Source organism: Pseudorasbora parva, chromosome 12, assembly GCF_024679245.1.
Source record: "Pseudorasbora parva isolate DD20220531a chromosome 12, ASM2467924v1, whole genome shotgun sequence".
Lineage (NCBI taxonomy): Eukaryota > Metazoa > Chordata > Actinopteri > Cypriniformes > Gobionidae > Pseudorasbora > Pseudorasbora parva.
In genome coordinates this window covers 30,270,935-30,295,364 of record NC_090183.1, presented here as the reverse complement: position 1 = coordinate 30,295,364, position 24,430 = coordinate 30,270,935, and the positions used below count along the sequence as shown (strand labels likewise).

Sequence of the window (24,430 nt, the reverse complement as noted above, 5' to 3'; positions counted from 1 at the left end):
GGCCAATTAAATTTTCATGTTTGCACACGTGCTTCAGACACCGGTCAGGCTGATGGCATCGCTATAGCAGTGTGTCCTAACTGGGGTGCTGTAGCACCCTGGGTTGCCGTCTGACGCGAGCAGGGGTGCCGTGTAAAAGATGGCAGCACGCACTTGCTCACCTGTTTATCTGATGACACAGCTTTAATATGGGTTATTACTTGAAAATAATGCTTTATGTATGTTTCTGCCAATGGACACACATGCTGGCTCCTCTGTGATACATTACAACAGCGATAATAAAAGAAAAACTTAGGCAAAACAGTTTCTCTTTGTAAACTTTGATAAATGCATGTAAGTGCTGCTGTATCTTCCAATATGAATACAGGTGATGTGTAGTGCCAGAAGACGTGAATGAGGACTCACGAGGGCTGTGAGAAGATTAGTCTCTGTGCACTCATGCGAGAGCGCGCACACGTCTCACAGTACGCAAATATTGAGTTCTCTTTTAAGTCTTGTGCTTAAACGGACAAACTCACACAAAAAGTATGTCAACATGTCCGTCTTGATGAGTATCCTAGCAGACATTGTCTGAATATGCCTTAAGAGAACTTTATACAGTCGAGAAAGACGACACATATCCGTGCAGTATAGGTCTTAAAGGGGCAGTAGCCTTTACTGCTGTCTGTTTAATGTCAAACAAAAGATAAGGACATAACTCACTGCTCTTCATTTGAATACCTTTTGTAAGTTTAATAAGGATTAATCTTTCATTTAAACAGTTAAATATGCAGTTATTTTACATTTGATAACTTTATTCAATTTATGTCTAAAAACTAATGTTAGACCTTCCTGAAAAACCCGAAAAGCATTATTTTATTAGTATCTTTGCTCGATGGTATTTATTTGTGCTGCTGCTTGTATTTAAGTTATTTGTTCTTATTTTTATTTGACAGTAGTCCTTTTTCCCTGAACATAGCAAATACCGAACCGTACTGAAACCTTGATACAAACCGAACCGTGAGAAATCTGTACCGTTACCCCGCTAAGTATTACGTATTAAAATGTTCAAAGGGTGCCATGACTAAAAAAATATTGGGAAACACTGCCCTATAGTATCAATCTAAGATGCAGAGCCTTGTTCTCCTACTCAGGGAATAATGGCTACAATCATTACCTGAGACGTTTTCTTACCTATAGGCATTCAATTATAAAAACGGTTTAGTGCTGCTGTGTATGTGTTAAACAACTGAGGGAGTGAACGCACATTTTATAAATGCAGCTCTCAATTTTTTATTTTTTTATTTTTATTTTAGTAAAATCATAGAAATTATATTTTGCTAATACTAATTTTCTTTTGCTACTGGGGAAAATGGTAATGCAAAATGTATATTTGTTGAACTAGTTTCCATTCACCACTATACCCAACTGATGACTTTTTATGAGAACCCTGTAAATGTGAAACGTGTTCATTGTTACACTAAACTCCAGATGAAACACCAAGTTGTAATTTTTGTACAGTGAAATTGTTAAATTATAGTGTACTTGTAAATCATTTTTAGACATGTAATGTTTTAACAATTGTTGGTCATTAATGTTTACAAAATCATATAAAACAATTCAACATCAAGCTATACAACAATTATTTTGCTTTAAATAAATATCCTCATCTTCATAAACAATAATGCACCCATCACGGTGGACAGTGTGTATTACAGAATTACTGTAATACACACACACACACACACACACACACACACACACACACACACATATATAATAAGATGCAAGTATGGATTGTAAACTATAGGAATTTTCAAAACATTACAGAATGGTGAAAAACAATTACATTGACATTACAGGAAATTAGAAATAATAAAGCCAATCAGAAGAACACAGAAGTCTGTATTTTTGATGGCTGGGTACATTGAATTGCTAATGCAGTTGAACTTGGTGATAGATGAAGGTCCACAAAGATTTCTTGAGACACAACCCTTGAGTGTAGCATGTTGAAGGGAAGGGAAAAGTATGGGTAGGATGTTTACTACATTACCTGAAACTGAAATATTTTAAAAATATTTACATTTTTATATATGAAAAGTATCAAAATGGAATAATAGACAATAATAATAAATATTTTTTTATCGTTTTACTTTACGAAAATATTCCATTTTATTCACATCAGAGTATCAAAAAAGAAAAAAAAAATCATAAGAAACAGATACAAACCAATGTAAAACTGTAAAATGTAATAAATAAATAAAAGGTAATAATAGGGGGGGAAATCTGTCTCATTAGGATGTAAATAGTGTCAATACCACAAAAATAATCTAATGTTTATCATTAATGTGATTTATACTGAAAACAACATCAAAAGAATGTCTGAGATCTGCTCCTTGTGGAACACCATAGAGTATACGGTATTGGTTTCCTAAACAGTCAACTAACAAAGAATTGCCGTGAAGAAAGGTAAGTTGTAAACCAATTTAAAACATTGCCTAAAAAGCTCAGTACACTTACGTGATAAGTTGTTAACAAGAGACATTATCTACCCATAAAACACAGCAGTTAAATAGGAAAACATCTCAGTGACACTGATAGAGAGAATGGAGACGCTGTGTCGAAATGGCAACAGGGGTTATTTGAGAGCACCAAAGACCACGTATTCAGAAAAGGCCAATGGAATTGGCATGTGAATATATATATATATATATATATATATATATATATATATATATATATATATATATATATATATATATATATATATATATATATATATATATATATATGCATTATGCATTACGTGATGCATCTTCTTCTGACCTCTGAAGCAGATAAATATCTGATCAGACCTTCTGAAGCTCTGTATGTGATCCAGGTATATGCGCAAACCATGCACTGGACACAGCAGAGACAGGGCTGGGTCACCGCCATCTGTCCCTAAAGGGACTAGTCGGAACTTTGGGCACATAACTGCCAAGTATCGCTGATGGAAAATGCTCGCAAGTTCCCCACCCACTTATGGAGGTGAGCACTGAGCTCCAATGACTCCAAGGACTCAAATGGATCTCTCTATAGGGCCTGTAAGACCAAAGAGAGATACAAAGATGGAATAAGCCACGGTGGATTCAACCTTTGCACCCCTTTCAGGAACTTGACAATCAGGTCACGCTTCCTTAACACCCCGGGGTGTTGGGGTGTATGCCTTGTTTTGTGTTTTTTGTTTTTATAGAGACTCAAAATACTTTAAGTGTCTTCTTTTTTAATTTGTGTACACTAACAATTACAGCAAAACTGTGCACTTTTGTAAAATAAACAAACAAACTGAGTGCGCTTTCTGCTATCTCAGTCTCTGTTCCCTTTTTTATGAAATGCGTTTCAAAAATGTGAGGCACACTAACCTGTAAACGCCCCCATCACCTCGATAAACAATACATCAAGCTTAATCATTCCTCTGCTTTTCATCAAGTTTGGAAGATGCGCTGGGAGTTTACCTTGAATTTACTTCAGAAGAAGAAGAGCGGTATTGATGCAGCGGAATAGAAGTGTTTCACTGTAAGATGAATATTAGACTGTTTAGACCAGTTTTTACTGTGAATTACTGTGTTTGTGAATATCTGCGTAGCCTATATATAGAACATAGCTGTATATAATGTGCTTAACAATAATGTTTTATAGAGTAAATGGTCTCTGCACACGCTATGCGTTTGAGTCACAGGTCACTTACGATGTGCATTTGAAAAGCAAAAGAGACTCACAAGTTGTTAACAAGACTTTTGAAAACTGTATCCTGTAACCTAGAATGTTTGCTTCAAAACGATGTGAAAATCACCCCTGCCAACTTATTCACATAAAGCAATATATTGATGTAAAAATTAAGACATGTTTTGTGTCAGGAAGGCTTATGTAGGTAGGCCTGAATCATCACGAATATTGATGTATTTCACATATGGAGAAGACAAAGACACTCCCCTAATAGTCATAATAGTACGTAATAGTCCACCTGAGCTTTGCTGAATCGACTCCAGGATACAGGGTCAAACCGAAAGGGAGAACATTGTACTGATATGCTTGGCAAACCAAAGGCTCACCACAATCTGTGCCAAGGGAGGATGTAGACATGGGGACTATGAATCAACTTGGGGGTGAGTAAATGATGACAGAATTGTATTTTTTGGGTGAACTATCCATTTAACCACTCGTCTGAGGAGGAGCAAGTCCTGCCACGTCAGAAGGCATAGAAACCAGTGTGTGTGGTGCACTTACCTTGCTCCAGGGGCCCACAGCTGAGGTGGTTGGTGACGGCGGAAGAAGATGGCCTTCTTTGCAGCTTGTTACATATACCTGCTGAATGGACGAGAGCCATGAGTGTGACGGTCTTGCCTGGGCGGTCTGCACAATGAGGAAACAACACGTGGAAATGAAGGATCCAAGCAAGAAAGAATAAATCAGTTCCACAGCATATCTCGTTAGTTCTGCTCTTTATTTAAAACTATTTTCTCTTTTAATCCTTTTAAACTCATGCTTTGTGATCGTATAGTGGATTGTTTTAGAAAGAGAGAAGTTATAATAAACATTTTCAATGAATTAATCACAAATCAACTCAATGAAAGACAGAACAATTCAATTAAGTTCCATATAAAGGAAAACATCCCCACCTAGCGGTGAACATGCGCAATACATGAATAAAACAATTAATCCATTAAACACAACACATTTTACAAACATACCTGCACAATGAGGAAACAACACGTGGAAATGAAGGATCCAAGCAAGAAAGAATAAATCAGTTCTACATAAAACACAAGATAATGCACAAATTAATTACGATTGTGCCACGTATTACAAAATAAAAATAAATCATTATAAAACAACACATTCGACGCCAAACACATATGAAAAGTTCCCTAAGGAGTTCATAGAAAGAAACGTCCACAAAAAAAGGAAGTATATGCGTTTTACACACTTTTAACTGATAATTCTCTGCCTGCTCAAAACGTGCGACTTACCCACAGCATATCTCGTTAGTTCTGCTGTGGGCGGTCCCCATTCCACGAGCTAAATGCCATCACGTTTTCCTGCAGATGGCGCTGTCCCCATTTATGCATCATTTAACACTAACATTTACACTCCGTTACATGCACCCCCCTTAAATTATGCTAAACTGGGGAAGCGCCTGTACAGAAAACTTAATACAAGAACCAGAAAAGGGACAGAGGAAGAAAAAGAAACTGTGAAACTCCTTGACGTTTTGTAGTGTAAATATCAATTACAAAATTCCTCCATAGGAAGTGTGCAAGTATGGACCGGTACCAAAATCCAGACCTAAGACAGACTAAAGAGATGCCCTAAACACCTCTCTTCACATACACAATTCAAGGATAGAAATGACTTAAGAGACAAAATCTCCACTCAAAACTAAGTCCAACTCATAATTTACCCATGAAAAAGACTTTTCACCACATCAAAAAGAGAAATCACTGGTGGTGACGAATCATCCACAAACTGACTATTCATCTCACAAATCAATCTTTGGGGAGGTTTAATGGTCCTACCAGCCCTAGTCCTAAGTGTGCCTGTCTGAAAATGTCGTGGTTGATTGCAAATTACAGGGTCAACTGTATCCAGAACAGGGTTATTGACTATATGTGAAAGTGGAAAAACTGGCGTTGTCAAGGAGTGCTGAGAAGAACTCTGATCTATCTCATCGTCATGAGGTAGTCCCTCATCTAACAAATGCGGAACGTCACTTCCCAATTCAATGTGTTCAGAGTTGTTACAAGTATCAGAGTCTGCCTCCGAATTGGAATTCTGCACATCCAAAGAACACTGAACTCTAGACAAAGCAACTGAGTCACTGCCATTATCAGGGCAGCTTTGCTGATCAGACTGCATAACCCAGTGGGCTGTTCTTGCATCACTCTCAAGAAGATCAGGTAAGTCTGCAGTTGAATCACTTGGTAAATCGACTCCATCTTTGTACAAAAAGTTAACAGGGAGTAAGAGGTTCCTGTGCACTATCTTTTCTCTGCCTGTCTCAGTGTCTCTTATCCGATAGACATTAATGGGCGATCTCACTGACATCACTTCATAGAGGTTGGACTCCCACTTGTCTGCGACTTTTCGTTTGCCACGCTCACCACGATTCGCCAGAAGGACTCTGTCTCCCAGGGTCAAAGGTGATCCCTTCACTTTCCGATTGTAGATTCTTGCATGCCGGGCCTGCTCAGTTGAACTGTGCTTCTGCGCAATTTTTGCAGCTTCACCAAGGTCACACTTAAGTTTGGATACGAAATCTGAATACTTCACAACAGTATCATCCTTCAAGACATGTTGGAACATCACATCAATTGGAAGACGCGGAACTCTCCCGAACATCAGAAAGAAAGGCGCAAAGCCGGTGGTCTCGTGAACAGTACAGTTATAACAGAATGTCAGCATCTGCAAAGACTGTGGCCACTTGGCTTTGGACTGGGGAGGTAAGGCTCTTATCATGTTCCCTAAGGTTCTGTTGAAGCGTTCAGTGATCCCGTTTCCCATTGGGTGGTAAGGAGTGGTGTGTGATTTATTGACACCCGCCATATTCAGCAACTCTTTCATCAGTTTGCTCTCAAAACTTGGACCTTGATCTGAATGCACACGCCTAGGGAATCCATAAATGCAGAAGAGACTGTTCCATAAATGATGAGCAACCTGCTTTGCAGACTGGTTCTTACAGGGAAAAGCGTAGGCTAATTTGGTGAAATGATCCGTTGCTACCAAGACATCCACACTCTTATCACCCTGCTCTGCTGTCCAGAAATCAATACAGACGAGTTCCATTGGCTCAGAGGTGCGTATGTTCTCAAGGGGAGCACGATCTTTCGGTTCAGGTGTCTTGCCTACAATACATCGCATGCAGTTCCTCACATAATGCGTTATATCGTGTTCCATGCCAGTCCAAAAGAACCGCTGTCTGGCTAATGAGAGAGTCCTGGATCGCCCTTGATGACCAGCTGCATCATGCAATCCATGAAGCACTTGCTGTTTTAAAGCATCTGGGACTATGAATTGATGCAACTTTTTGTTCATTTGATTGTCTCTTTTGACTTTGAAAAGCATGCCATCTCTAATGGTAAGTTTACTCCAATGCTTAAGAAGTCTCAGGACAGTATGAGGCTCACTAGCACGTTCACGCTTGTCAGGACGTCGGTGTCTCTGAACATAAAAGAGTGCTCTACTCACAGCGGTATCCTGTTCTTGTGCAGCTGAAAGTGTGCTTGTGTTCAGCGTAGCAGTCTGGTCAACATTGAGGAAGGGCGGAATGGATTCCACACCCATGAATTGTCCTACACCACCAGAACAATGTGCGTCTAATACTGCGGCTACATCCTGTGAACTCAAGGCATCTGTAGACACCTGACATTGACTGGCAACTCCAGCTGCACCAGAAGAATCATCAGCAGGACTCAATAATTGACAGTTAGTGGTAAGTCGAAAGGAATCTTGGACGACTTGATCTACAACTCCATCAACCTGATTAAGCAAAGACTGGTAAGGTTCTGTCACGAGTCGGTGGCTTACACTGGATTGGACAAAAGGTTCCCTGCTCAACGCATCTGCGACTATGTTTTTAGAACCGGGTACATATCTCAGGTCGAAGCTGAAGGAGGCTAGCTTGGCAACCCAGCGTTGCTCGCAAGCATCGAGTCTCGGCTTGGTGAGTATGTAGGTGAGGGGATTATTATCCGTCCACGCTGTAAAATGACGGCCCTTTAACCAATAATGGAACTTGTCGCATATCGCCCACTTAAGTGCGAGGAATTCCAGCCTGTGAGCTGGGTAATTCATCTGAGAACGAGACAATGTCTTGCTAGCAAATGCCACCGGTCTGGCCATAGTGCTACCTTCTGGAATCTGGGAAAGAACAGCACCCAATCCATCAAATGAGGCATCCACAGCCAGAATGAAGTTGCGTTCGAAGTCTGGGTGTGCTAGCGTTACACTTGTGAGAAGGTCTTCCTTTAAAGTGTCAAATGCTTTCTGGCATGTGTCCGTCCAGTCTGCTGGTAAGAGCTTAACGCTTACAGCCTTTGAGATGAGTTTCCTCTTTCTGCCTCTGGAGCCCTTTGAATCTGTCTTTGAAATAAGATTGAACAAGGGTTTGGCTTTAACAGAGCATCTCTCAATAAAATGTTGGTAGTATAATACCATACCTAAGAACGATCTGATTTTCTTGTGGCATGGAGTGATTCCATCAGAGTCCATTAAGTCCACTGCTTGAACATCTGTAATGGCCTTTACTTTCTCAGAGTCTGTCTTGACACCATCCTCACAAATGACATGTCCAAGAAACTTAACTGACTTTCTCAAGAAATGGCATTTTTTAGGGGAAAGCTTGAGATTGTGGGCCTTGAGTCTTGAGAACACCATCTCCAGCCTGTTAAGTGCAACCTGCTCATTGGGAGCAAAGACCATAAGGTCATCAAGATAGCACAGTAAATTTGTGAAGTTCTTATCACCAAAGATTGACATCATCATGCGCATGAATGTAGCTGGACTATTGCAGAGGCCCTGCGGCATCCTGTTATATTCATGTAGTCCAAATGGCGACGAGAAAGCAGTATATTTCCTATCGTCCTCGTGTAACGGAACATTATAGAAGCCAGAGGTAAGGTCCATAGTGGAGAAGAAAGCATTTCCCCCAAGAGCAGCTAAGGCATCTGACTGGTGTGGCAGAGGATGGGCGTCTTTCACAGTTCTGGCATTCAACCATCGAAAGTCAGTACAAATCCTCAGATCACCGTTCTTTTTCCACACCAGGACAAGAGGAGAAGCATACTCACTATTCGATTTACTGATAATACCCTTCTCTTCCATCTCATTCAGTGCTACTCTCAGCTTCTCATAATGACTCGGAGGTACACGACGGTAGGGCAGACGAAAGGGTTTGTCATCTACTAGGCGGATCCGATGTACAAAATCTTTGGCTTCACCACAGTCCATTTTGTTCCTTGAAAATATGGACTCATATTTCACAATGAGACGAAGTAACTCACTTTTCCAAGCCGAAGACACTTCACACGATGTCAGATCCAGGTCTTTCAAACCCAAGTCGTTTAAGACATGAATCAACTCATCATCAGATTCCTGAGAAGCTTCCTCATGTTGAAAGTGTTGAACATGAGACTTAATATGGTCGCTCTCTGGAAGATCTTCCACTGCGATGCATGGAGAAACGTCTGCAATCTTTGCATTTCTTCTTAGTGTCAACACATTGTTCGTAGGATTTATAACTTTCACAGGTACCCATCCGTCGCCCCACAAAGGTGTAATGACTCGGCCTACCATAATCTGCTTAGGGCTACATTTGGATCGGGTGGGTTCCACAAGCACTGTACTTCCCACAGACATTGCAGCATTGGCAGGGAGCTTGCCCCAAACAAGATGTTCACTTTTAGGTTGAAGTGTCACACAGTGCTTGAGCTTAACTGTACCTACTCTTTCAGGTGTGTGATCACCTCTCCATCTCTGTGTGTTGGAGAGCAATGAAATGAACTCTAAACTCTCGTTCTCTCCATTACCGCTTGGAAGTGAAATCAATTTCCAGTAGTCATCTGTATTCTTCAGGAGAGTCAGTAGACTTTTGATGGCATTACTGCCCAGGATCATCTCATCTGTCTGGCCTGGAACGATCAGCGCAGGTATTATCATTTTACATCCGTAAACACAGACAGACAGATCATACATTGCAGTTGGTGTGACTCGATGACCACCACATCCAATAATCACAACATCATCGGCAGGACACTTTTTTAGCGCGGAAGCACTTGCCAACAAACTAGCTTCAGCAGCCTCGCTGAGAGTGCAGGCCATTGAACCACTGTCAAGTAATGCAGTGAAAGACGGGCCATTTTCTACAGATACAGTTGTGTAAAATAATGAATCAGCTCTGGGGACTCGTTGTATTCCTTGAAAGACAGCAGTTTTATCGGGAGAGACACTGGGTTTGTGCTGCTCATATACAGACTCATAATCTTGTGTGTCAAAGATGGGAGGGTTATCAATCTGGTCTGTACTAACCTCCATTACGCACAGACCTGCTAGTTTTCCTGATCGGGCTGAGGCGATTGTCTTCTCCACCTGGGACAGAAACGTCTAGAGTGACCTGGTGACTGACACTGGAAACACAGTCGGTGATCACGACAATGCGTTAAGGCAGAGTGAGCAGCATCTTTGCAGATAGCACACGGCAAAGCATCAAAACCTTCTATTCTAGGGAGACTCCTATAAGGCTGGCGTTTTGGATGAGACTGAGGTCTGTTAGTGTTGGTCAGCAGGACTTTTTCAAGCATGTCAATGACCTTTTCAAGAGCAGAGAAATCTGTACTTTTCTGTTGTTCACACACCGTGGGAGCGGGCACTGGAACTGTACTGAAATTAATCTTGTTGACCGAAACTCTTTCACTTTGGCTGCGATGCACTGTACTGTTGGCTTTGAAAGATAAATCAGACTGATAATCATTAAGTACAGCCTGTACTTCATGTGCTGACCACTTGGTAATCGGTTTGGACCTGAAGGTTAGGGCTAAGTCTTTACTCGGGCAGTGTCTGATAAACATGTGGACCACCTCCACACTGGGCTTGTCAAGAGTTTTACCTTGCTCTCGCAGACATTCAGAAGCAACATCCGCTGCTTTGTTGAGTCTCAGCCAGTAGTCGTACGAATTTTCGTCTTCCTCAGGTAAGGTAGTGTAAAAATCAGCAAGTGGGACAGGTGAGTAATGATTACAACTGAAATGTTTGCGCAGTAGGCTATAGACAGAATTTGGGCTGACAGAGGTGGCAGAATCACAGTTCCTGATCCAGAATTTGACTACATCTTTTGCTTTACCACGCAGGTGCACAAGGATTTCCTCCACATGTTCATCATCATTCATGTTGCTCTTTTTAACAAATGTCCTCATTAGATCTTCCCATTCCTCAATTTCAATTGTGTCTGAACTATCCCCTCTGAATGAAGGTGGCTCCTTGACTTTTCTGTGCTGAATTACTTGGTTTTGTGACTGATTTACTATGCCTGAAGGGCAACTAGCCTTAGAATTGTCAGGTTGTTGTCTATTTGTTAGGCCAGTGTCCAAGCTATGAGGGCTAAGATGGGACATAATGTTGTCTGCTAACTGTTGACCAATCTGATGGACAATTGAACTCATTTGCCCTAACATATCAGGCACACCATGTTCAGCATTAGGCGTTGACGTGCAGGGCCCTGAAAACCTATGACTCACATCTGACTGCATGTCTGCTGTATCATAGTCTCTTAAAGGGCACAGCCTTCCCGTAATGTCACGTCTAATATTACCATTGCCAGTATTGGGGCTGTCCATTGAAAAGGGAATTGGAACACCTAAAACCCCTCTGCCTCTGCCCACTGGACTAGGAGTGAATTGGTTAGGCAAATATCTATTGCTGTTACTCATTATGAGCAAATGAGATGTGTTGCAGGTTCACACACACACACACACACATACAGACATAAACTCAAAATCAATGATCAGTGCAAAAAGTCCCATAAATTGAAAAAGGATAGAGCGAATGAGTCCTTTGATCGCGAAAGACGATGGACCAGAGATGAACAACTGATGAAGGGCGCTTCCAGTCCTTATGTAGCAGCACGGCGATTTCTATCAACTTGCTTGAAGACGCGGCCCATAGCAACACAGCGACATCACAACTTCACGGCACCAATGTGACGGTCTTGCCTGGGCGGTCTGCACAATGAGGAAACAACACGTGGAAATGAAGGATCCAAGCAAGAAAGAATAAATCAGTTCCACAGCATATCTCGTTAGTTCTGCTCTTTATTTAAAACTATTTTCTCTTTTAATCCTTTTAAACTCATGCTTTGTGATCGTATAGTGGATTGTTTTAGAAAGAGAGAAGTTATAATAAACATTTTCAATGAATTAATCACAAATCAACTCAATGAAAGACAGAACAATTCAATTAAGTTCCATATAAAGGAAAACATCCCCACCTAGCGGTGAACATGCGCAATACATGAATAAAACAATTAATCCATTAAACACAACACATTTTACAAACATACCTGCACAATGAGGAAACAACACGTGGAAATGAAGGATCCAAGCAAGAAAGAATAAATCAGTTCTACATAAAACACAAGATAATGCACAAATTAATTACGATTGTGCCACGTATTACAAAATAAAAATAAATCATTATAAAACAACACATTCGACGCCAAACACATATGAAAAGTTCCCTAAGGAGTTCATAGAAAGAAACGTCCACAAAAAAAGGAAGTATATGCGTTTTACACACTTTTAACTGATAATTCTCTGCCTGCTCAAAACGTGCGACTTACCCACAGCATATCTCGTTAGTTCTGCTGTGGGCGGTCCCCATTCCACGAGCTAAATGCCATCACGTTTTCCTGCAGATGGCGCTGTCCCCATTTATGCATCATTTAACACTAACATTTACACTCCGTTACATGAGCATCTAGTGTTAGTGAATGACCCAGGTAAGAAGAAACTGCCCTTTTTCTAACCATGAAAGAGCTGTTGGCCATTTGGCATCTAGCCAAATAGAAGGAAAACTTAAATGAAGATGTTCCTCCCATCCCTCCAGCAGGTGTTGAGGTCAGTCTCTTCAGAGGCAGGTAGGTCTCTTTTGTCCCTTGTTCCCAGGCCATCTTTACCCCTTTTCCACCAAGGCAGTGCTGGTGCTAGTTTGGAGCCAGAGACTAGTTTCAAATCGGTTCTTTGTGTTTCCTCACCCAAAGCACCAGCTCCGAGCCAGGACAAGTGGTTCTTAAGTAGCACCAAAACATTGCTGGGCTAGAAGTAAGAACCAATTACGTCAGACGCTGGGGGCGGGGTCAACAAGATGAACACAAACTTGAGATCACTGTATGACATCAAAGTAACAGCGAGAGCAAATGACTCCTTATGCTTTTTAATCGTTCACGCGGTATTTTGATATCATACGCTGATCGGTCCGCGCAGTGTTGATGCATCTCTAGAACATGCCTGATATGTGTGTGTTTCCCGCTGCCCTGTTAGGATTGCTGAGAAAGATGAGACATATACAGTGACGTAAGAATTAGCTCTGTTGTGGCCCTAAGCATGTGGAAAAGCAAACAGTTCTTAGAAGGCTCCTTATTTGAACCAACTACAAACTGGCACTAGGACTGGCTCTGAACTAGCACCCGGTTCATTCTCGTGGAAAAGGGGTACTTGAGAGATCAAATGTGGTATCAAGAAAGCGCACTTTCTCTGCCTCGCGCATCTCTGCAATGTAGAGTCATAGGTAGTGCTCCTGGTCCCCAAGTGTGCACACTGCCTGATCTAGAGCCTGCACTCTGACCTTTGTGGCCCAAAGGGGGAAATCAGTGAAAGCAATTCCTGAATAATCTCTGGATCAGCACTACCCATGTGCAGTTCTTTTAGCTCTTTGGCCAGATGCTCATGGCTGCCCTGGAAAGCAGAGCTGCCACCTCAGCATCAGACTGAGCCTGAACCAATCAACAGAGCCCCATCCTCCAGAGCCCTGAATGAAATATTAAATTCACCATGAGCTGAAGCGCCTACCTCACGCGGAAGCTGCAGAGGGTGAGGCGTGCAAAACGAGCGTGCTGAGGCGCAGGAAGTTCGTGAGGAGTCACCTGGCACCAAGCAAGCGCTGAGGTACTAGGTACCCAGAGGTACTAGGCCCAGGACAGGAGAGAACGCATGAGAATGACATGCTTTGAAGATAGCGCTTGGGGTCATCAAAGGGGGAGAGTTAATGATCACAACCAGGACCAGGGCGGAAAGGCATCTTTAAAAAGATGGGATCTTTTTACCAGCCATGCTGGTCTTTTAGAGAAATTGTCTTCCATTGGCCTTTTCTGAATATGTCAGGTGTTTGGGGATGTCAAGAGTAACCCCTACTCCTGCCATTTCAACAAAATCTTGAAAGTTACCGACAGAAAGGGAACATATGAAGATATGTTGACATATGAAGAACATTAATTTAAGACACTGCACCTGTATCAATAAGGCAGCGGTCCTGGTTTCCTACACAGGACACTGTAGTGTCACACTGTTTATCTGTCACAGTGTTGCAGGAAAGACATTTTAATCCATTTGGGGCATTGTTGGGTTCTATAAAGTAAGTGTGTATATTAATCAATTATATATTTACTAAAATAAATTGATAACAAATGTTGCTATGAGAATCTTTAATTTTGGAAGCATTTTACTTACCAGAAAGATTTGCACTGTTACAGTTATCAGTGGAGCAGCAGGAAACACTGACAGTTACATTTGCAAAACCCAAACGAACTGATGCAGTGACAGGTACTAAATCTGTCGTCTGCCCCAAACAATACATTTTGGGCAGAAAGGTCCTCATGACACAAGTACTGACATTTGCTTCACATAAAAAACAAAAACAAATTTTATATATATATATATATATATATATATATATATATATATATATATATATATATATATATATATATATATATATATATATATATATATATATATATATATATATATATATATGAACTTTATTATATATATTTAAGAAAACATAATGGTGCAGATTAATGTCTTTGAAATTATAAAATATACAATATTACAAAAAATATATTAATAGTGCAACCCGCTAACCTGAAACAGTTTCATCAGTCCTTAGAACGGCACAAACTTGGCCAGTGTCAATAGAAAACTGTTTCACACAGGTTTGACTCTTAAAACTCAGACACTGCAGCATTTCAACTGTTAATTTGGAGAAATTTAATTATATACATCAAATATTATTTTAAAATGACATATTAAGACTTTTCTTACAATGTAGGATATGCTAAATTAATTGCTTAAACATTCACATGATTACTGTACATTCTCAATTGTCTCGAGTTGTAGACTAGTTTTGCATTACCTGAGAGGATGAGTGAAGAGGCTTGGAAGATTCCCAATATCAACCACATCATGAGAAAGAAGTTGAGTTTGAAGAAAAAGTATGGCAACAGACTGAGATCACACTTAACTGTATGTCGACAGCATAATTAAGTATAGGGTGGGAGGGATGCAAGCTTATTTGCCTAGAGTAAGGTTTTTTTTTTTTTTTGCTTGTTTAATTTAATTTTAACATGTTTTTGCATAACAGGTTTTAACACACCTTTGAATGGATCTTGTGATGTAATATGATATGATCCACTAAACCTCCTATGGATTTAATAAATAGCATCAAATTGTTTGGTGAACAAGTGATGTATGATATAGTGTTTAACTTCTTTACACTCGTCATGGTTTCTTTGTGCTACATGATGTTTCAAATACAAGGTGGCTTTGTAATATTTTTTTGTTTATCTCTAATTTGCATAAGCACATAGGCTTTGTTGTTAGTGCTTCCTGTAAACTGTGAATAACTTTCCAAAAATATATAACTAGATAAGCAAGGTCAGTAAAAGCTTCTTTGACTCTCATAAATTCCCCTTGCCTTTAAAATACACTACCAATATAAAAGGAAGTGTTTTTGTTTTTTATGTGAAAGAAGCCTACTCACTAATGCTACATTTATGTGATAAAAAGTAAACAGTAATATTGTGAAATATTATTACAATTTAAATAAACTGTTCTTTATTTTATGTATATTTTAAATTTTAATTTATCGTGATGGCAAAGATGAATTTTCAGCAGCGATTATACTCACGTGATCCCTTTAAAACCATTCTAATATGCTGATTTGGTACATTTATTATTATTTTAATATTATCAACAGATGTGCAGCTTAATACTTTTGTGGAAACATTTTTCCAGAATTCCTTGATGAATAGAAATTTCAAAAGAACAGCATTTCATTGAAAAAGAAACTTAGATTTCACTGGATATCAACTTTAGATATTTTAGCACTTTACTTGTGTGCTGCATCTCTTACTCTTGATAAACTGTATAAGGCAAGTCAATATTTTCTCAAACCACACAGAAAAGACAAATACAAAATGCATGTTTTTATTTAGTCAATATTTTATCCATGCATATACTTGTATATACTCAAAAATATAGAATTGGAAATAAATAGTCAATACATTTCAGGGTATTATTTCACAGCACCTCCCACAAGATACTGTCGTACAGTATACATATAGATTCATACTTTGTCCAGCTGAGTTATTGATTTGTCGTTAAACATATCTCTTCATCACCACTTCTGATGTTTTAGTTTTAAGCAGGCACAATGTACAGAGAATACAACTACAGTCCAGTCCATTATAATGTGCTACTAAGGGGAACTTGAAAACTTGTACCTGTAAATCTTTGCTTAACATACAATTTGTAAAGACAATCAGTTGTAAAGAAGTTAATATTGCAGCAGGTTAGAGTATATGGTAAACTTTGACAGTAAATAAATTATAATGGACTGATTATAATGGATTATAAATTGGGACTGTTTTCTGTAATTATTTGTCACTTAAGTTATGATATATTGCACACTTTTTTCTTTAGGTGAAGAGAACAATAGGACATAAACAAGAATTGAAACCATTCAGATAAATGGTATTTTACCCCCCAAAATAATTAACATAATGAAAGCAAGGCTTCTAAATCTTTTTAGTGCTTGGCTCTCTGTTGGGGTTTCAAAGAAACAATGATGGGAGACATACTGGCAACAAAAATCCTTTCCTGTTCCACCTGGAAAGGCGAGGAATGGTTCAGTACTGGGCCTGACCCAAAAACCCTCATTTACTAGGAAGACACATCTGGTTATACTAAGACAGGCTATGGACACTTCTGGGGGGAAATATTACAGAAAAGTGCAATAAAAAATAAATATAGTGTGTATCTGATCACTTCTTAAATCACATTCGTAGATTACTCTTCATCGCCTAACAAAAATATAGTCACATTACCTGAAAATAGAAGGCTAAAACATGTAACAATGTACCATGCCTGCTAAATAGCTACAGTAGCTGTGCTTCAGGACAAATGGGGACCTTCTGGGGAGTTTAGGGAAGCCCACCCTCCATGATTTCTCATCTTTGATTGGCGTACGGAAGTACATTTCTCAATGGCTGTTTCTCAAACAGAGAATCTGCGAATTACTGGCAAGTGCTGTCTCTCTATTGTTGACTGTTGGCCTGGCCAGCGAGTCAGGTTGAGGCAGTAGAAAGATGTTTCTGGCAGAGCCAGTTGGACATGAAGGCCAATGGACTCAGAGCGGAGCTGTAGGATCTGTAACTGTGGCTGGATCAGCACGAGCTTTCAGAAGATCAACAATCTCAGAGTGGGACGCCTTCGTGGCTACTGACAAAGCTGTGTGTCCATCCTGATAGAGGGATAGAGGGAAATAAATGACATGTAAATGATTTTGAAAGGCATGTTTGTGGTTTTTGAGGATGACAGCATGTCTATGTTGGTGTTTTTACATTACCTAATATGTGTAATGTTTTCAAATGAATACAAAGACAGTTTGTTTAAATTATCAAAGATAACTTGTTATGGCTCCATCAGACTGTTGGATGGATTCTGAGAGATTGATACATAAAAAAGTCTATTATTAATTATTGGCCATAATATTGGAAATAAAGTATTAGTATGAAGCAGGAAGTATAAAGTAGTTTTAATATTCAAACTGTTTTTCCTAATACAAATATATACACTACCATTCAAAAGTTTGGGTTTGGTTTTGAAAGAAGTGTCATGTCCACCAACTATTTTTATATAAGTTTATATTTTCATCCTGTGATGAAATGTAGAAAACAGCTTCTAAATATTTTTGTTGCAACTTGATTTTGTGATTTTTTTCAGATTTATTTCAGGCTTCTTTGATGAATAGAAAGCTCAAAAGAATAGTATCTATTTTAACAGAAATCTTTGTAACGTTATGAATGTCAATTCAATGCAACCTTGCTAAAATAAAATTATTTTTTAAATTATTTTCATAAAATCCTATCGACTATCCTATCCTATAATAATAAGAAAACATTTTTCCTAATGATAATACATTTAAAAGCTAGACCAGATTTCAAGACCGTAATTAACTGACTAAAAAAAACTGAATTAACTACTCTTTACCACTGAGTGGCAGTGTTGCATTTTCTTGAAATGAAGCAAGCACTGATCCCATGGCATCACATAGGGTGAATCTGAAATCGCCACCTACACACTCAAATAGGGCACTATTTGAGGGTACAGCCATTTGTAATTTTGTCTGAAACCATAGTGAACGTTATTGAGTGCACTAATTCAATCCCACAATGCACCGCAATAACGAGTGTACAGCTGATGTACGCACAGTGGCTGTCCGAATTCGCTCACTCGTTTTCATTCACTCCTTAGTGAACTGTATTAGTGGACTAAAGTAGGAAATAGTGATTTAGGGTTTAGGGGGCGATTTCGGATTCAGACATAGTTCTTTTGTGACAGCACTGGGGATCAGTTTTCTGCTTTGCCCATAATTGTTCTTTAAAATGTCATACACTTGTCAAAACAACTATTTTGTTAACATGCATAATTATGGACAAATTAAGCAGAGAAATGAAAATGAGTACATATCACATTTCTAGTTAGGAGTCAAGATTTTAAGTTCCTCTTTCGTACGATTTAGCTAGTGGCCTGAAATGTTTTTTGTTTGTAGATGACTTGATTTTTAATGCAACTCTGAACTGGTCTAAGGTTTAAAATCAGTGTCTCCCTCACCTTATCTGTGAGTGACATGTCACACTCTGGTCTCTCCAGCAGTATTTTGGCTATCTCAGTATGGCCGTGCTCACAGGCACACATCAGAGCAGTGGAGCCGTCCCGGTCCTGTATGTTCACATCAGCCCCGCAGTCCAGAAGAACCTGCACCATCATTGTCCGCCCATGACTAACTGCAAGCATCAGTGCTGTTTGTCCTGACTAGTGGGGAGTAATGAAAAAGAGTCTTAATTATATAAAACAGTCTTTATAATACCCTATAATCAAAGAAATTATGTTATTAAATAACTTGCTGCATTCATGGAGTATTTGTACAAGGCAAGCTTAACCATTGAGAATTGGCGGTCTGGTATAACAAATGACAGTAGGCCTACAAATCGTATGTGTATTTTTGCAGTACAGGACAAAGTGTCTTGCTGTGTGTACCTGGCTGGCTTGTGCATTGATTTTGCCCATTCTCAGTAGCTGCTGAGCCACCTCCATGTCCTCAGGGCTCTCTGCCGCAGTAAGAGCTGCCAGCATTATAGCAGTGTAGCCGGCCTTGTTCTGATGATCCACCTCACAGAGTCCTGATGAACATAATATTAAAGAGAATGTTTGTATGTGCAAAGGTTAAAGAGAGAGAGTGAGAAATGGAACATAAGATTTCACCTGTTTTCATGATAAAATACACTGATCAGGTGACATGAATAACTCTGACTATCTCTTCATCAAGCCACCTGTTAGTGGATGGCAGCAAGTGAACAAGTTGATGTGTTAAAGCAGAAAAAATTGGCAAGTGTAAGGATTTGAGCGAGTTTCACAAGGGCCAAATTATGATGGCTAGATGACTGGGTAAGAGCATCTCCAAAACTCCAGCTCTTGTGGAGTGTTCCCAGTCTCCAGTGGTCAGTATCTATCAAAAGTGGTCCAAGGAAGGAACAGCGGTGAACCGGTGACAGGATCATGGGTGGCCAAGGCTCATTGATGCATGTGGGTAGCGTAGGCTGGCCTGTGTGGTCCGATCAAACAAAAGAGCTGTTGCTCAAATTGCTCAAGAAGTTAATGCTGGTTCTGATAGAAAGGTGTCAGAATACACAGTGCATCACAGTTTGTTGCATATGGGGGATATTGTAGCTGACCGCTGTCCACCACCGAAAGTGCCAACAATAGGCACATGAGCATCAGAACTAGACCACAGAGCAATGGAACAAGGTGGCCTGGTTTAATGAATCACGTTTTCATTTACATCACATGGATGGCAAAGTTCTGCTGGGAAATCTTGGGTCCTGCCATCCATGTGGATGCTACTTTTACACGTACCACCTACCTAAGCATTGTTGCAGACCATGTGCACCCTTTCATGGAAACTGTATTCCCTGGGGGCTGTGGCCTCTTTCAGCAGGATAATGGGCCTCGCCACAAAACAAAAATAGTTTAGGAATGGTTTGACGAGCACGAGTTTGAGGTGTTGACTTGGCCTCCAAATTCCCCAGATCTCAATCCAATCGAGCATCTGTGGGATGTGCTGAACAAACAAGTCCGATCCATGGAGCCCCACCTCACAACTTCCAGGACTTAAAGGATCTGCTGCTAATATATTGGTGCCTGATACCACAGCACACCTTCAGGGGTCTAGTGGAGTCCATTTCTCGACGGATCAGGGCTGTTTTGGCAGCAAAAGGGGGACCAGCACAATATTAGGAAGGTGGTCATGATGTTATGCCTAATCGGCGTATATATTTACTGATTCACACATATAACAAGAGTTTCCTGCTGCTAGAAATGTAAATCAAAGTTAAAATGAATGAACTTTATTTGAACAACTGGCTTATACTCATGCCTGTTTAGCAGATTAATAATTATATTTATAAAAGGTTATATTTTAAATGTTATTGTTTTTATTGTAAAATAGATATATAGGTTAATTTTTCCATATGAACATGCAAGTCTCTCACCTGTATCTAGTAACAGCTTGACCACACAGAAGTTGGAATGGGACACACTGTAGTGCAGAGCCATGTTGCCATTACCATCAGCCAAGTTCACGATATAGCGGAGCAGAGTGGGAGTGTGGAAGCCCACCTCTCTCAGGTAGAGTGTGACTGTATCAGCCTGTGATTCCTTCTGACTGGACACACGGAACCACTCCTGATATAACACCATCAGAACCTGCCTCTGACATTCACACAGTCAAGAGTCAGCACACTAAAGTTTAACAAGTCAAATTATAGTTACATCTATATTCAAGTACCTTGATTTTTGTGTTAAACAGAAAAATATCTTTTCAGTATATTAGTCTAAAGGTAATGAATCATGTTATAACAAATTGCTTACCATGTCTTTATTTGGAGAAGCAACCTCAGCCATGCGATCCTTCAGGAAATGACAAGCAGCCATGAAGTTCTTATCAACTAACTCACTGCAACGACACAGATTGAGCTGTAATTTAAATCAAAGGGGCACATTAAACTCATGAACAACTAGATAGAACAATGTGTCTTTTTAGCCTAAGACAATGTCTTACTGTTAACGGAGAAAAAAATGAAATCATGCATCAGTTCATACATTCATCAAGTTCATACATGTACGTAAAATCATTTTCAAATACAGATTGGCTGCACACCTGAGCCTCAACAGAAATCTGTATTTGATACGTATTTTGAAATACAATGCATTTTGGTAATTTGAATCTTGGTAACATTAGTTGAGAGTGGCTCATACTGGAATGTCCTCTCAAGCAAATTGTTACCAATATTTGAATGGCTCAAACATCTTCATTGCATCTTGGCACATGCAGATTCTGGGAAAATGCTGTCCCTTAAAGGTCTCATGACATGAAATGTTCATTTTATGAGGTTTTTCAACATTAATATGAGTTCCCCTATAGCCTGAATATTGTCCCCAAGTGGCTAGAAATTTTGATCTGGCTGTCTTTCTCTGCCTTTGAGAAAATGACAGCCCAGATGAGCAGATCTTTAATTCAACTGTTAGGACGTCATACCAGGAAAGGTTACCTCCCCTTCATCTGCTTCCCTCCCCAGAGAATTAGTAGAGAATGGATTCAGTTTATCAGTCGCTGTCAGCAGCACAGGCTTTACTATATGGATTCAACAGCACCGCCACAAACAGTGAGTAACAGTGTTCATTAGTGCATGATCTGGGATCTGGGATTTCTGATGCGTAATCATTCAAGTTCACACAGACTTTCTTTCTAAATCATTTAATACTGTTTATGCATAAGTGAATCAAGCCAGTGACTAAACTTCATATTGTTTCTGTTAGTAGCATGAAACATATTTGTTATTTATATTATTAAACTACAGAGAGCGATCAAAAAACACTCTTTATAATGTTTGGATCTGTCATTCACACATCTGCAGTGCACACTTGTCCAAACTGCCGTTAAGCTGCACAACAGAAGCTCTTACTGTATTCATGTCATGTTTGTTGTAAGTTGTAGTGAAAGCATTTTGTGAGAGAAATAACGTTGCAAAGTTCACTCGTGTTTATTCAGAGCTCTCAGATACAAACAATATAAACTTGTGCTCACAGCGCTCTCAACAACTCAGTACAACAACACTTTCTCAGCAATCTTTAGTTTCCCAGCTCTCTGTCTTTCTCTGCTTGTGCCTGAGTATACCACGCCCCCTATTTCAAATGCAAAGATGTCAGCCAATCACAACAGTGGGTGTTTTCACTGAAGTCTCACAGCAGACACGCCCCTTGAATCAGAGCATTCAAGCCAGAGGGCTAATATCAATGCCTTTTATTTCTAAATTATTAAAATTTTTAATGTAAAAACCATACTAACAATATAAGTAAACCTCAGGAAACATAAAATAATAACAAATCCTTGCCATGGGACCTTTAATGAATATGAATTGTGTTTATATTTCTACAGATTTCTGTATGTTTCGTACCCTTGGGTACTGGTGGGTCTACCTGCACCTGCACTATAAATATGACATTTTAAAATAACAGTTTTATATTTAATTATATTTTATAATATAATGTGTTACCATGATGGGAAAGTTTTTTTTTTTTTTTTTTGCATCATTACTCCAGTCTTTTTATTATTAAAAATAAAATAAAAAATTCAATCAAATAAGAAAAAATAAAAATAAATAAATAAATAAATTATATATATATATATATATATATATATATATATATATATATATATATATATATATATATATATATATATATATATATATATATATATATATATAAATCTTGCTAACCCCAAACTTTAACTCTTTTCTGTTTTTCATAAACAATATCAGAAATGAATCGTCGGAACTAGTTGTACAAGGATATCCATTATGTATCTCATGTGAATTTAATATGGTTTATTTATATAAAATTACAACTAAAGCATGATATAAATGTATCTTTGTATCTGGGAGGATGCGTGCTAAATAATTTTCAGCTATTTATTTGTCTGCCAAAATGTTTTGAGATAATCATAAAATAACACCATACACTTTGCTTTCCCCATATGTTCACATAGCTTTAAATGGTTTACCTTTTGTTGTGATGCAGTTCTATCAGTGGATCAGTCAATGGGCATATTAAACCTGTCACTCAACGCTTGTGCTTTCCTGCCAGATGATGGGCAGAACAAAAGGTAGGATTGTGTCCTATTCATAACAGAGGCACCTGCCTTGGGAAGCATGGTCACTGCACACTTTAATGTGTTAAGCCAGCTCATATTGAGCTAATGAGCTTATCACAACAGGATGAAAAACTAAAGGGGACTAGCACAACATAAAAGTCACGCAGATCTTCCTAAAATACACTTCAAAGGTTTTGTTCACATGGCACAGACGCTAATGAATGTAAAATATATGTAGGGTAAATTGCAGAAAAACATGTTTCTATTGAGGTTTTTTTGGAGGCACAGATTTTGAGTGAAAATAAATCATGGTGGTTTATTTTCAAGTGGTTTATTTTCTTTAAAAATCGTATATATATGAGGTGGCGAGGGAACCCCCATAGCATGGGGGGAAAGGCACACATTATTTATACAAATACTTTTAAAAAGCTAAAATAATGTTTTTAATAATGTAAGTTAATACTTCAAAACAATAACTTTAGTAAAGTTTGTACTATTTTATTTTGATAAATGAAATAATTTTTGATTAATAAATATACTGTCATAAAAATATGTTGCTATAGAAATTATTTTAAAAAGTTAAGATTCTGAAAGCAGTGAAGGAGATCCTATAATAATATAATATAGACGTACAGTAGTAGTAATAAATCATATTATTATATGATATGATTAATATCATATTTTTAAATAGGATGGTTTCATTATAAATATTGTGATTATATCTAAGGTGGACACCTAACTTAATATAGGATATTGATTATCTGAATATAGCCATTTTATATATATAAATGGAGTAGTCAGCCACCTGTTTATTATAATGTTAAATATTGTGCCATTTGCCCCAAATACCATACTTTTACATATTCTTCTGTTGTTGAAAAACTGTTGATTTAATTACCTTAAACAAAACTGAAAATCATTAAGAATGCCTTTGTCTCAGAATATATTCAATAATTTTAGTGACATTTAAAAAAAAAACATGTGCACCTTGAAAAGTGCTGCAGCATGTTTTTGTGCCATCTAGTGGTTTATAGGAAAATAAAATCAAAGGTGCCTTTTCCCCTGGGCTGCCTTTAGCCCCGTTGTACCCTATATTACTCCCAACTCATAACTTAAGCCATTGGGACTAAGAAAAAAATGTATAAAAGTT

General features: G+C 38.8%; 1 protein-coding gene and 1 long non-coding RNA gene across 6 annotated transcripts in view; both read right to left on the bottom strand.

Annotated features, from left to right (window-relative positions):
• Positions 1–1,886: 1,886 nt before the first annotated feature.
• Positions 1,887–15,028, bottom strand: LOC137093741 (uncharacterized). The gene is made up of 5 exons (XR_010908555.1): positions 14,920–15,028; positions 14,649–14,756; positions 14,235–14,402; positions 14,016–14,132; positions 1,887–2,038 (listed from the first exon to the last, which is right to left on the bottom strand). It is a non-coding gene; the product is annotated as an uncharacterized lncRNA (long non-coding RNA).
• A 948-nt stretch (positions 15,029–15,976) lies between these two features.
• The window catches only part of kank4 (KN motif and ankyrin repeat domains 4), a 59,680-nt gene continuing 51,226 nt past the window's right edge, over positions 15,977–24,430 (bottom strand). For all 5 annotated transcript variants that reach the window (XM_067459834.1, XM_067459833.1, XM_067459836.1 and 2 more), the window contains 5 exons: positions 20,997–21,081; positions 20,618–20,837; positions 19,107–19,249; positions 18,681–18,881; positions 15,977–17,307 (listed from right to left, as the gene is read on the bottom strand). In XM_067459834.1, the coding sequence (XP_067315935.1) occupies positions 17,194–17,307; positions 18,681–18,881; positions 19,107–19,249; positions 20,618–20,837; positions 20,997–21,081 (763 nt within the window). In that variant the 3' untranslated portion in view covers positions 15,977–17,193. The remainder of the gene's footprint in view (positions 17,308–18,680; positions 18,882–19,106; positions 19,250–20,617; positions 20,838–20,996; positions 21,082–24,430) is intronic.